This window comes from Vanellus vanellus (assembly GCF_965231255.1).
Source record: "Vanellus vanellus genome assembly, chromosome: 7".
Taxonomy (NCBI): domain Eukaryota; kingdom Metazoa; phylum Chordata; class Aves; order Charadriiformes; family Charadriidae; genus Vanellus; species Vanellus vanellus.
Window position 1 is genome coordinate 16,273,272 of NC_138912.1, and position 15,207 is coordinate 16,288,478.

Here is a 15,207-nt window from a genome sequence, read left to right on the forward strand (position 1 = left end):
CTAAGACATTAGCAAGGTCAAAATAGCTAACGACTAGGAAGGATTATGACTTTGCTTTGGCAAGTAGACTCTTTGCAGAATGGCACTGGCAAGGATCACATGGTGTTGATAGACTGAGGTGGCTCATCATCAAATCCCTGGCATTTGCTCAGCCTAGGGAATCTCCCACTCTTTGCTCAAGAGCCTATGGAAAGTAAAAGGTCTCTTCCCAGTACGTCTGCTCCAAACGCTGGATAAACCCCACAACAGTCAGTAAAGCTGTACCATGAAGTCGTGCGAACATATCTGCCTACAGCACAGATTTGTATATTCAAACTATGGTTCCTGGAGATCTTTAGGGCTGAAGATATACAGTGGTATTAACAGTCTATCCTTAAAACAATCCCACATCCATCGTTTTCAAAGGCCTACAAATTCCATTGGCATGCAATAATGTTAACATTAATGCTTATAAATAAAAAAGGAGAAAGCACTGAAATAACAGACTGATAATAGTAATAAACGGACATTAGTGATTAACAAGGTAATAAAGCCTTCAATAGGATTAGGAAAATAAAAAGATAGAGCAAAATCTTTCAGCTGATTACTTAGCTACTTGTAAGGATATTAAAATAAAATAATAAATTAAAAAAAATTATCTAACACATGAACAGGGTGCCAGAACAGTCAGGGAGCAGCACAGCAAGTTTGACACAGGCTCCAGTAAGAGTCTGCAAGCTGAGCAGGTTCCAGTGAATTGGAAGCAACTCAGAGCAGCTGGAAATCCCCCTTCAGATAGAGCTATGTCAAAGCCATGCCTGCTTGATTAATAGGAGATTCTGAGACACCACAGAGGAGTATGAGAATCTGGCCAAAGGCTAGTATCTGGGAAGGAAAGCTTCATTAAAAGAAAAGTTTGATCCTCACAACTGTAAAAATAAATGTTCCCAGAAAAGAAATACCAGTCTCCTGAAACTATTGAAATAACTCAAAGGAGAGAATGACCAGTCCAAAATGTAGTATCTGCATGTGGATACACAAGTTAAATGTCAGCATTAAATACTTCAATGTGGTATACTTAAAAAAAACAGGGCTAGAGAGGAAGGTGGATTTTGTGTAGAAAATATTTATGGAGAGAAGAGAGAAGGGGAATTAAGTGAACACACATGTGAAAACAGAAGGTGCAGCTGGAAGGGAAAAAAAATAGAGACTGCACCAGCCGAAAGGCAAGTTCGACACCTCCCCACCTCACCATGCTGAAGAGCTAACACAGAATGAAAACAAAAAATTCCGTTACCCCACAAAAGCCAGACCCTGGCCTTGATCTCAGCCATCTCCCATTGCCTCTCATGTACTTACTACGTGGAACAGCTACTGATGGAGGGGAAACCACAGTCCAACACACAGACCTGAGCTCACTGGCTAATTGAAAGTGGAGGCAAGAAGTCTCCATCCCTCTCCTCCTTGTGCAGTAAATTGCAGGGCACTGACTAAACACCCTCACTGAGACCACACAGTTCCTCACCACAGTGACATCTTCATTATTTCTCTGCAGTTCACCGGGACCTATTGTTGCCTTGCTTTGTTTGATGTTCCACCTACGTTGAGAGGAAGCATGAAGGGAGAAAAGAAAAAAAGAGAAATCTGTCTTTCAACTTCCTAGTCATCTTCCTCAAAATGCTCAATGCATCAGCACTGATTTCATTATCTGCCTGCTGCTAGAGATTTTGTTTAAAGAATAACACACAAGGAAGAAAGGATTTAACCTGACCTCCCTGAACTGCTGGGGGATGAATACTACACAGAGCTGACAGTGAAAAGCTCATTTCCTTTCTCAGACTAACCTAAACACTATGCAAAATTCCTCTCTATCCAAGCCCTCAGTTTCAAATTGGGCTATCAAAGGCTTTTTTTAGGGGCCTAGGTTGATGCAATCAGTGTATCATCAATGAATGAGGACTGATAAGATGAACCATCACAAAACATAGCTGTGAGTACAGTGACTCTCAGAGGCAGAACAATACAGAAAAATTGAGTAACTTAAACCCAGGTTCTTCTATCCAGCTATATCGAGAATAAAAATCAGTAGGGTCCGCATTCTTTTCCCCACTGCACCAATACACCATTCAACCTGAGATTTTAGGGTGCTACATATTACAGATCAAGTAGGATAATAAATGAAAAGCTTAGTGGGAAGTATGGAAGGGTATCATCAAGGAATGAGTAAAAATACCATCCACAGAAAGAGAAATGAATTGCAGAGCAAGATACAGTCAGGACCTTTTTAAGAGGCAGGAGCATGGGATCCCATCCAGTGGAAGGAGCAATCCAAGGTGACTCAAGTGAGGTCTGTCCTAGACTGCGTACGCAGTTTCTTCTCCGGAAGGTCCAGAGGTGTTGACACAGCTGTGTCTGGGATGATCATCCCAGCTCACGTGGCAGCTCTCTATTTTGTCCACCACAGGCTCCTGCAGAGTCATTTACCTCTCCAAGAGTGATTAACATATAATCCCAATATTTTATTTTGGGAAATAGGCCATCTCTTCCCTTCCTGAGACCACACACAGTAGCCTATTTTCAGAAAGACACATTTACACATTTATGCAATACAAGCAGGACACGAAGAGAGCAAACCAGGCCAAATTAAGAAAGGGAAACCTAATCCTATCACCCTCTTTCAAAATCTAAAACAACAGAATCCAATTACCCTAGAAAATTTCTACCAACTGTTGCCTGAGTTCTAATTCCCTGAAATCACAGAAAATCAAGCTACACCCAACAGTTCTCCAATAACTACATGTGCTGCCAAAAACATCCTGCCCCTTTCTAAACGCCAGCATCCTCACAGCTCCAACCACACTTGCTGACAATGCTGCGTATTTTCATCATTCGTACCCATCCTTCTGCCATTATGGGCACAAGTTAGAAATGGGCACAAGTTAGAACATAGGAAGTTCCATTCAAATACACGGAAAAACTTCTTTACAGTGAGGGTGACAGAGCACTGGCACAGGCTGCCCAGGGAGGTTGTGGAGTCCCCTTCTCTGGAGATTTTCAAGACCCGCCTGGATGCAGTCCTGAGTAATGTGCTCTGGGCAATCCTGCTGTGGCAGGGGAGTTGGACTAGATGATCTCTAGAGGTCCCTTCCAACTCTGAAACTCTGTGATTCCGTGATTCTGCATCTGCTGGACCAAGATGTCTGCATATGATGGTAAAGTTGGCCAAATCAAGCCTTGTTTCTCTTCCTGCTGCCCACACCTGAACAAGGAACGCCAGGAGTCCCACCTTCACTTCTCATGTTGCTGTAACTTCATCAGTCCCAGTGGGCACATGGTACTCCTAAACACCTATATTCCAGAGGTCAGCATGAAAAAAGATCATCGCACGCCTGGCTTACCTGATCCTCGGAGAGCTGTGATATGTGATTCACCGCAGCGTAAGACTCTATCTTCGGGTTGAAGTGATTGATGATGGCTCTGAAACAAAGGAGGGAAATTTTCAGAGGTCTCAGGAACAGCTTAGGGATGCAGCAGAAATTCCCCGCCAGACTGAGTCAGTGCACATGGAGCAACAGCCCTGCAAGAAGTAGTTCCTCCCTCACCACACTGTATCGTTTGCCCTGCCAAAGGCACGCTCCCTGCTGAGAGGCCAATGCAGATTCAGTCACAGGCTCACTGGAAATTGCAAGCACAGGCACTGCCCTATGCATGGGGCATTTGCCCCAGCAGATACCGGACTGCGCTCGCCACTCCAGCAGAGGGAATTGCCGCCTTGCTGAGAATAGGCTGCAAATTGCTCAGTGTTCCTGCAGAGATACAGCAAACCTGGCCATTGCTGCTCCATCCTGCTCAGGAACTGCTTCTCCCTTCCAAAATCGGTATCGCCTGAGATTTTGCTCTACGGAACTTTGTTGCCCCAGTGTTGAAGCTGATGGTTTATTGCTTTGGATCTCCACTATGTTTCAGATGTTGTAGTTGGCTCTTACTTGTAGTCATTCGTCACTGCAGCCACTACTTTGACTTCTTCCCATAATGACTTTAGCCTTCAGCCCCAATTTAGATCGTTAGAGATAATTTATGACAGTGTCCCGAACACAGCAGCAGAAACACTGATCACTCCTACTTCTCTGCCCCATTGCTCTTGCTGCCTGCACCAAGATACTCCCCTCCCCTTCTAGGTGGATCCAGAGGCAGGTATGAGAGATCTGAAATTGAAAGTAAAATAATAACTGGGGGGAAAAAAAACCAAACAAACTGCAGCTGAAATATTTCCTCTGCTTGTCAGGTGCAGCTGAGAAGACAGTTGGCAAAACAGTAAAGTCTCCCTGGGCTAGAGTTTGTAACTGGTCTAGTTGGGATGTTACGCATGAGACCCATTGCTGAAGTAAACACTTATGATGGGAACAGCCCATGTCAGTGCTCGGCAGAGATGCACACTGAGAGTGCCTGGAGAACACTTGCTCAGCCAAATTACACCACAGCAGCAGTCAGGGCTTTCACTCTCATATTCATCAGCATGAAAATTCACTCCAGCTCCCTCTGTTGCACTCTAATGGGTTCCCTCCTCCCCACACCTCTCCCTGCAGAAGGGCTTTCAGCTGCTTTCTCCAGACCTCATCACAGCTAAAAGCTGGTGCCCAAGTCCAGCAATAAGTGATAGTCAGTGGTGCCAATAAGAGCCAGTAGAAAGAAAACCCACCTGGAAGCATCCTTACTACAGATACAGATAAAGAAAAGATAAAGATAAAGAAAAACAGCGTGGAAGGAGTGGGGAGCAGGAGGGGAAAAAAAAACAAAAACAAAAACAAAACAATCCAACCCCGAAACAGAATCTGCAGGTTCACTGCAACATTCCCAGCCACACAACTCATCAACACACCAGACGCAGTCCATGCACAGCGGCAGTCACTCCAGCGGCTGCTCCTACAGCATCAGTACGTACTTAGCATAGGGGGGTTTCTGCAGTCTTGCCTACCTTGACAGTTACATCGGTAAAGCAAGTTCAGCAGGGCCCCTGCCAGGCTGCCCGAACCCCTCCTCCCTCCGGAGCGGGGCAAGCAGGCAGGCAGAGATATGGCCATATTCTTCCCATTTCAATCCGACCAGAGAAGCAGGTCCTGTGAGTCACAATCACACTCTCCATTACCCAGCCTCTCGAACACTGTGGCTTTCGAGTTGCGTGTTTCATGCCTGGCTGGAGTCATATTTACACTCCTACAGGACGCACTACAAGAAAAGGGAACACAGACTTACAACAACTTAACTTCTGGCTTGACAGAAGGTTTGGCAGCTCGGAGGGGTTCAGTGCACTCACATGGTTCCAACATTTACCAGGGAACAGATTTAGCATTCATTTGTATCCACTGCTGTGAAGCACTTCAACATGGGCCGCCTGCTCACAAGTCCCTGCTCTGATCTGAGCTAGTGGAGCGGCACCTGCAATCACAGCTGGGGTTCGCCCAGGGAAAGCAAACCCAGCAACCAGCTGCCACTGCAGTAAGAATCAACAGACGTTAAGGAAGAGAGAGAATTCAAGTCTCCTTCCTCATTTCCCTAAAGGCAAATGGACAACTCCTCAGTGACTAGAGGAAGAAGTTCAGCTGTTTAATTTGTTTTAAGTGAGCTCTCTCGCTCTGAAGAATTCCTTCCCAACCCGATTTTCTGCAGAGCTGTTTTCCTGGACCTGCAGGCAGCCTGGGGCAGAGAAGCATGAAGAGCTTGGATTCAGTCCTGGCTCCGTGTAGCCAGGTTCTTACTGCCCAGCATACGCTACCAAGACCAGGCTCTGCATGTGGTACGGCTCCTCCTCACGCATCTGCTGCAAGAAATTCCATTGCTACCCAGCCCGAGCTGCTGGGCAATATCATCAACTACTCCGATATGCCTCCGCTATTCTTCCATCTCTCAAAACCCATCTTGTCCCTGGGGCATACTTCTAGGCGCAACTGGCCTCCTGGGCTACTGAGTAACAGCTGGAATTTCACTTTGCAAAGCTGCCACGCCACAGGCATTTGTTCCTGGAGACAACAGGGGACCAGAGCTTTTAAGCACAGTCTCCCCCTTATGGACAATAGAACAGCGGCTTTGCCATCATTAGTTCTCACACCAGCATGTAACAGCTGAGCCTTGGCAAGGTTTTATTTTTACACTGTGATTGCCTTGATTATTGGGATATCAGCCAGTACCTTTGGGGAGGGGGAAGGGAGCAGTTGAGGCACTTGGAAAAGATTTGTGATGTGCTCTACTGAGATCTTCATATCGATGAAAAAAAAAAAAAAAAAAGAAAATAAAACCCTTGTGTTTGGTATTCATGAAGCACTAGCATCTTCAACACATTTGTAAAGCAAGGAAATAGTGAAGTGTCAACCAAAGGACAAAACACTGCAGTTCCCCAACCAGCCTTTGACAGTGCGTACACTTAAATATTTCCACACCGCAAAGTCCCTCAGTGGGGCGGCTGCCATTTGTCATACAAATTTCAGAGCTTTTTTGGGACACACTTCTCTAGGGACGGAGAGATGTCTGGAGAGATGTCACTTTAGCAACGTTGCCTCCTCTGACAGTTGCACAGTTCAGCAGCGAACTGGCAAGAGGACACTCGTCACAAGGGAACTGGACAAGGGAAGGATGCTAAACAGGCACAAGGTTGAAACAATGGTTCAGGAATGAAAAAACTGGCTCCCAGTGGCTTGTCTTGAAGTTAATGCTTAGTGCTCTAAGGCAGCCCATAAGTCATCTCTGCATTTTTTTTATTCCTCGATGTCCCTGCAAGAATCATTTACACACTAGCTGTGCCAGTGCTCTCAGAAAAAACTCACACACTTCTCATCACTTCACGCAACTCTTCAGAGAGCAAGCGACCTAAACACCATGATGCCAGAAGCTATGGCAAGACATGTGAATGAACCTGTATTTTCCTCAGGATGAACAACCTAGGACACTTGCATTTATATATTTATGCATTTATTGAATAGTTCTTGCATTTTTTTATTTATTTGGGAAGAAGGGGATGATTGCAGGAAAAATAGTGTTCTACCCTGATTTAGAGACCAAAGCGCCAACAAATCATTTATTTGTATCAGCTGTATTAATCATGTTATTAGACAGTAAAAGTGGGTCCCACTGTAACAGGTGTTGTACAAATACAGAGTGGTGGGAAGCCTCTGTCCCAGAGAGCTAACGATCTCAAATGTAAGAGGGAAACTCAGAAAAGTGCGGTGGCAACAGAAAATACAACAGTGCTTTTATTTACCGAGTGTCGTGAAAGACTTCAGTTAGAGATAAACCAAGGAGAGAAAAAGCATAGAAAAAGAATACTGAAGGAAGAAGTACCGAGATGGGAGAAAGGAGACAGAAGGGCAGATAGGATCAAGAAAACCAGAGGTGAAAAGACTGCAGGACAGAGATGATCAGAGCAACGGCAACTGATCCCAGGGCAGTCTGTCCTCTGCAAACTGGAAAGCTCTGACCAGTGAAAAGTTTCTACTTTGGTTGTTCTTGAGGATGCAACAATTGGCCAATCCCAAAACAACTGTTCCTAGCCCTTTCTCCCTCAAAAACACAGGGCTGAAAGGTGAGAAGCAGGGGAATCTCCATGTGGGCTCTATTAGTTTTTTTTCACCCCAGAATGGGGACATCCCTCTGGAGCTCTCACCTTGAGCTATGGTGAGAGAAGGTGTACCTCCAGGTGAGTTGCATTTGCCCCCTCACTGTCTTCACTGCAACAGGGCTTGCTTCTGCAGTGGCTGCAGTAGCTCTCCAGCCAGTAAGTAACATTTTAAATTTTTTTTCTATAAGGTCTTTAAAAACTGCCTAGAGTTACTCCTTGATAAACTGGAACAACCAGTGCTGCCCTTCAGAGCAACTCAGAGTAAAAGAACCTCTGAAGATGCAGAGTCTGCTGACAGGAAAGGGCTTCTGTGAAAACTGATATGGCATGCATGGAAAGAAATTATTTAATTGATTCCTCAATTTAATTTGCCACTAGTTGTAACATCACATGTGAGAAGTGGGACGGACCAGCAACGCTAAGCTACCGCTCCCTTAATTCCTAGCATCTTCCAGCCCACGTGCACCTACTGTGGCAAGGAACACCACCCTGGCCGCCTTAACCTGCTCTGGGTCCAAGGTGAAGGGAGAGCAAAACCACTATGCTCAGGCAGGCAGCACTTCTTCAGCACGTTTTCTCTGACCTCCAAACTCTCCCCATCAAGCTATTGCAGATGAGCTGCCTAATACCCACTCCTGCTTGACAGCAGCTACATTTCCAGAGTCCCTTAAGACAACACTGTCCTCTTGTCCTGAGCAGTGAAATTAAGCACTCTGGAGGTGCTGAAAGTAGGCTAAGGGAGGAACAGAAAGGTTGCAGGGCTTATTATAGAGATGGGAATGCTGAGCCATCATTCACTGCATGAGCCTGGTCTTTGCACCTACTTTCAGGTCCAGTATGCATAAATACTCTTTGTATACTCAAACATTTCTTGTAAGATAAAAGCAGCACTGCAAGCTCACTTCTTCCTGCATGCTGTTACAGTGGAACAGAGAAGCAGTAACACCTGGCTGGTATTTACCCCTTCGCAGGAAATCAAGGGTGATTTTATACCCACTACACACATTCACCTCCTCAACTGAGTGCCCACACCAGCGCAGCGCACTGGGCAGCAGCGAGTGCATCTCCGTCTTTGTCGAGTAAAGCCGAATGCATGGCAAAGGCAGCTAGTTCACTTTCCCTCTGCAATAAAAACTGATGGTATCCGAGATGGACAAATACTCCAGCACGCACGGAGTTTGTAGTACCATGACGAAGGCTAGAAACAGGCAGAAGCAGGAAACGGCATAGTTGTCTTTTATCACATTCCACTTCATAAAGCTGTTTTTAGTAGTAAAAGGGTTATTGTTCAGGAACAGGAATCAATAAGTGCCCAGTTTCTCTCCAATTTGCTACAACAGTTCCCTCTCACATGCGTTAGCTTCTCCCTTTATAAAATGGGAATAAGAACAATCACCTCCACTAAGTGTTTTAAACCAACAAGGTGAAAAGAGCTCAGAGTGGTTTACTATGTGATATGTTGGAAACTGCTCAAGCACAAGGCAGCAAGTAAATTACACATAATATAGAGACCAAAATGAACACAAACCACCTATCCTCTTGCCCCGTTCATGCCATCACAATCGTGGTTGCTGGAGACCGGTGCAAAACTCCCAGCCACAAGCCAACCTTCCTGCAGCAAGCCGTGTCTCAGCAAGCTGCTGTTTGGGGCAAGGATCCTGCTGGCATTGCTCTCTTACGCACTGCCAGCGCTCAAGACAATAAAACCCCATCTGTTCAGTGCCTACAACAATTAGATTGAGTTACTCCGTATGTACAGCCCCACCTGGCAGGAGGTGAGAGAGTTTAGATTATTTTAACACATGTCCATGAGGCTTTGCCATAAAGTATGCATACCCGCCATACCTAAGCTGTGTGCATCAATTAAAAGCAAGCGAACCCCCTGGAATGGTGCACTCAGTTCTTCCTTCTACTGTGGTTTAATTCCAGCCTGTTAATTTTTTTCTGCTCCTACACTTTAATGAGTACTGACATTAAGCTGAAAGTCCACAACTCACAGGGGAAGGCATCTTCCAGACACAATAATAAACTGCAGGGGACAATCCAAGACAAAAGGATATTTTAGTCAAAAGCACTTGCTTTACAGCTCACCGAAAATATCCGAGTCAGCACTGCTGCAATTTCACAGAAGAAATAAACCCCACTACACCTGTTCAATTCTGCTATACTGAAACATATTGATTGCAATGACGGGCTCCACAGTGGAGGGAGATACACGGTCTATCAGTTTAATAAGGAGGGGACAAAAGAGCGCACACGTGCCAACTGAGCTTGCAATTCTTGGCATTGTTTTACCAAGCCCCATTCTGCAAGGGCAGAAGCAGAGGATGTGCTTTCTGACTCACCGTGCAGCTCCGCAGTGCATCTTTCCACTTCACTGTTTGCTGGATACTAACCTGGTATCATCATGGCTTGCACGATATGCTGATTTTCTCTTCTTACAGTGCATGTCCATACATTTAAGCCAAGCAAACCAAATACCTCCACCCTCACACCTACACGACTTCTGTTTGGCTTCTTAACTAAGGAAGTCCTCATGGGTGAGCAGTTAACTCTTTTGGGACAGTTGTATGACCTCATTGGAGACTACAACTCAGGGAATTTATCCACTGCCATATTTTCATGTGGCCAGTGCCTCACTGGAAACTAGTCTAGATGCATTTCTGTTCCCTTGCCTCAATAAGCAGACATCAAAATTCTTAAGTATACATAACCAATGGCACTGCTTGTTTAACTGATATGAATGACAAAGTAGAAAATATTGCGTAGGCATTGGGAGCGAAGCACAGGGCACCGACCTGATCTGTGTTCCCGCTCCTCTGCCAATCTGTCATTGACTGTTCTACAACAAAGCTATGACTTGATAAGGAATAGATTTCTTGTCTCGATCATGTAATTTACAAGAGATGAAATGACACATTTTATGGCATATTTCGTTACTCTGAAACAGCTGGCTACTAGTGCTGACAGCATGAGGAGAGTTTACTTCTACCAAGGTAAAAAACCAACCCTCCGTTACACCTCAGTTCCGGAGAGCAGTGTTAAACTAATACCTGCTCACCTCTAACTACAAAGAGAATTGGTGCTGTTTGACAGAATATGGAAACACCACAGATATAAAGTCTGCTCTTGGGCTGCTACTCACTAAAACCTGAAACTCAGTCTAGCACGTTCAAGCTGAGAGTGCTGACCGTGACACATCAGCATATGGGACTTTAGGCACAATGTATATGCTTCCAGAGTCATCTCACCAATTTTGCAATTTCAACCAATTTCTAAAATGAGAAGCCCACCTTAGAAGGCTTCTTAATATATGCTTTTAGAAGGTGCCTACTGCCCTAGGGCCACCGTTCTGCCTCAGTATCTGCACAGACCCATAACAAAATATTAATATGGAAGTATCTTTTTCAGAGTCTAAACAACCTTTTCTGCAGCACACGTTCCCCAGTCCTCTTACCTCATATGTATTCATTTGTCCAAAGTTCTTCAGATGTGCCAAACAAGCAGAAAATACAGTCCACGGGCCAAGTAGGCTGTGGTTCTTTTAGTATCTAAGCGCCCTTTGATGCAAACGGCACGATACTAGTAGCCAGGTGTTTTACAGCAATGAAATGTGTCATATAACAGTCTCAACACCAAATACAGCCCTTCAGCTACAACTACTTTTAACTCCCTGGTGTACAAGGCAACCTGCTCGCCAAAACAAACAACAAAGTATGAAGAAACAGCTAATCCAGAGGACGAGAAAAAAAAAACCAAAACAAAACAAGGAGGGAGGGGGGGAAGCAGATTTGACAGCAGATTACCAGACAGGTTTGCAGAGCCCCTCTCTCTGGTTAGGACCTGAAGTAAAGAACTTTTGGCAAATATTTATTCTCTGCAAGCACTTTAAATGGGTCAGCCTCTACCCATTACTTCATAATTCACGTTACAGACTGCCATCCAAGCCTCTTGAGACAGAAGACATTGCAAAACCTCAAACAGGATCAAAACCCAAAATATTTTAAATTACTGTTAATCCCATTAGTATCTTAATTAGTATTTTATCATAAGATGTTTAACTTGAAGGAAAGCAGAAAGTCTAGCTTATTGGATGCTGCATTTAGTGCAGAATGCCATATGGACTGCACACACCAGCTTCCAAACAGACCACGCAAAGAGTGAAATTTAAAAAGTTTCTAAACCATCCCACTGGGACCTTTAAAAGCTCTCTGAGAAAAGCAATGAGTATGGCTGCTAGTCTAATTAACTTAGTGAACACTTGCCGTCAACCCCATATTATCTAGAGTGGGTGGAAACAACTCATTACCCCGTTTGGTCAGGTGTGAGCCTGCAGGTATCGCACGAGGCCCTGAACACTGTTTGCAGATGGTGGCAGCAGACAAGAAACCGCTCTCTTTAGGTCACATAACACAACCCTCATTCTACTGACTCATAGTAAAACCTGTGCCTGTGACAAAAGTCCCAGAGGGAAAGGAAGGCACCGAAGCATCGGCATTTGTCTGCATTGAGCGAGTAAAGGGTTAGAACAATACAATCTAGTAGCTGGGTATTCAATGACTCTAAAAAGAGAGGGGGGAAGGAACACTGAGCAAGAATGGGCTACAGTTAAACCTACTTTGCAAAGGAGATGAAGCTGAGTCCCACAATGATATTTAATTAACTTAATTACACCAAGTGTCAGCTATGGCTGTACCTGCACAGCCATGTAAATCTGAAGGAGTTCACAACCTTAAGCTTTCAGACACTACCAGCTACCATCCTGACTGAAACCCATTATTTACAGTCCAATCCTCTGAAAATACAAAATGTTGCAAATCTCACAATATTTTCTCATCAGACAGGTGTAAATGAGAATTACATTTGGTGAGAAATGCCCAATGAAAGCAACTAAAGCAATGCCTTGCCTTCCAAAATCCAGGACCAAAATTAAAGCATGGACTCTGATGACAACCCCCTACCCCAAGTGAATAGCATGTCCTCAATAAAGACGTCACCACACATCATTTGGGACAAGGTGAAGTTGGTTTCCAATAGCAAGGAAAGCCGTAGAGCCAAAGAGCATTACAACTGAATGAACGGTACTCTTGTTATGATATTTATTTCATGTCTGAAAGGCTGGAGGATCTGTAGCTGATTAAGATTCTGTTCTCCTGAGACAGGGTGCCTGGTTTATGGACCAGTGGAGAGCGTCATCTCATCTTAGATATCTAACTCCTTTGCTGTATTTCGTATCTTCTTTCCTATTTAATTCCTTTAACGAGACCTGCCTCCCTGAAAGCCAAGCTTCCTCCATCCCCATATCCCCAGATCTCACGAAAGTCTACTCTCTATTGAGACCTCTGCTTTCAATATCTAAGGGGTGATGATCAGAAGCAAGTGATTTACTGGAGTTGAACAAGTTACCAGCTGAGTTACTGACAACACGCGGGTATTAAATCCATTGGGACTGCAGAGTAAAATGCCATACTTTAAGCAACCTGTGCGCATACACTCGTAGTTCATTGGACAACAGTGAAGACAAAGGAGAACTGGGGGTCAACTCACCACAGCCCAACTGGCAAGCGTCTACTTTTAAAATCACTTGCCTACACCAAGGGTTTTCAGAATCACTTCAATGGTGTTCGGGGTTTTTTTTGTTTTTACTTTTATTTCGCACATCCTTATCCTGCACTAAATTTCAGTCAGATGCTGACAAAAACCATTCAGCTGAATTGGCCATTGAAGGACAAATCTTTGGGACAGACTTTCCCATATCACACAGAGGAGGAGAAAATTATTTTCTTTGCAAATATCCACACTGCCCTCTCACCCACCATCATACCTGACATATATACCTGTGCTCAACCTCTCCCTCAAAGCTTTGGCTTTGTAATTTATACCTACATTTATTTTTTCTGCTCTGTTCTTTGCATGGTTGTCACTGAAAGCAAGGCCAGTGAAGTGCATTTTCTATTTCAAAAGTGAAGTATGGTTCTCCAACCTAAGAAACAGTGCAACACCAAACATTTCAAAGTTAATTGCTGATGTTTTCCTAACAAGCAAGTCAAAGAAAAAACCCAACTCCTATAGCATTCTGTTACTGGTATCTTTTACGCTTTATAAGTTTTGAAGTACTTTTCAAGGCTCTTACAAAAACATAATGCAAAAAGAAGCCACAGGTTTTTAAATCAATCAGTCACATGTGATACAAAACAGGTGGCAGAGGATCTGGAAGCAGGAAGGAGGCCTGGACTTTTCTCTGTGAAAAGAGCACTAAAGGTTTGCCCCCGCTTTTTCCTTACAACAGCTAATACACACTGGAGAGGTACACTGGTTCTAACAGGGCAGTAACTTTGGGTAGTTCAAGACAGTGCAAAGCTTAAGCTGCACAATTCTTAAACCTTCAATTTAAACCTCTAATTAAACCTTCTGCACCTTGGGCCAACCTCTGAGTTGTGCAACCCAGACGAAGCATCCATGCATTCAGTTGTCGCTGACAAGGTTTGTAGACCACACAAACTTTCCAAGTTCAGCAACCAAAACTGGGGCCACAGTAAAAAGTGTTACCCATAATCAAATGAAAAGGCAGGAAAAAACAAGCAAACTTGATGTAGAGATCCAAATGCGCTCTTCCTATTTGCAAAATAACCAAAATTAAAATATCAAAAAGGAAGTCACCCCACCTGGTTGCATTAATTCCTATAAACTCTATGTGATTCAGAATTGCTCTAGCGAACGCCAAAACATTCCAAGCATTAAAAGGCCATTGACATCTCGAATTCTCATTTTACTATTACATTTGCATTGGCAAAAATGCAGTGCTGACTACTTGCGTTAAGATATTTGATTTTTCCTTAGCTCCTTTCAGCTCTTCCATTCAAAGACTGAAGGCAACACTTCTTTCCTGGCCCACTCGCCGCAGCAGGCTGATGCCCGTTCTTGCCTCACCTCACCGCTCTTCTGCCTGCAGGCAAGGGGCCAGCAGCTTTTCCCTGGTGTCGCGTGTGTTAACACTATCATCTCAGCACTGCAAATGTTTGAGATAACAGTGCTGCCATACACTATGACTGGAAAGCTGCTCAATTTAAGCATTTGGGGAAATAGGGAGGAACAGGCATATCTTACGAAAAAGGCATTCAGCGCGTATACAGGTCACGATTTCAAAGTTTTACACTGCCAATAATTCCTGCACGTTTCTGTGAGCTATACTGCAGATTCCCCCCCCGTTTAAAGCTGAAAAAAAGTTTGCATAGCTTTTATGACCTTGGCTAGCATTTATTCTGAGCATATGCATAACTACTTATTATTGATAGGCACACACTTAGATAGAAATTTCTAACAATTTAACCCAGATCAAACACCGCTCTAGCCTAACTGAGAAAGCATTTATTGCCAGGTAAGATGCTGTAAAAATCTTGCTCCAAAAATACTAGTCAAACTTGCAGCAGAAAACCCGTTAGTGCAACACAAAGCAATCAGGCCGCTTATTGTTCACCTACTAAACCCCATCCTCCCTTCACCCACACTGCACTTGCTTAAGTCATCATTTTCCTGATTATATTTAAAAAGCATTCTTCGCCACGAGCTCTCCAGTGCTGCGTAAGTTAGCTTGCACGGCAAAATTTTCTTGTCTCTGT

The 15,207-nt window shown here is 44.2% G+C and overlaps 1 protein-coding gene across 1 annotated transcript in view; it reads right to left on the reverse strand.

The window, feature by feature from the left end:
• ARMH3 (armadillo like helical domain containing 3) overlaps nucleotides 1–15,207 on the reverse strand; it is a 129,781-nt gene that overhangs the window by 31,217 nt on the left and 83,357 nt on the right. The window contains exon 24 of the mRNA XM_082486574.1: nucleotides 3,378–3,456. Within this exon, the coding sequence (XP_082342700.1) occupies nucleotides 3,378–3,456 (79 nt within the window). The remainder of the gene's footprint in view (nucleotides 1–3,377; nucleotides 3,457–15,207) is intronic.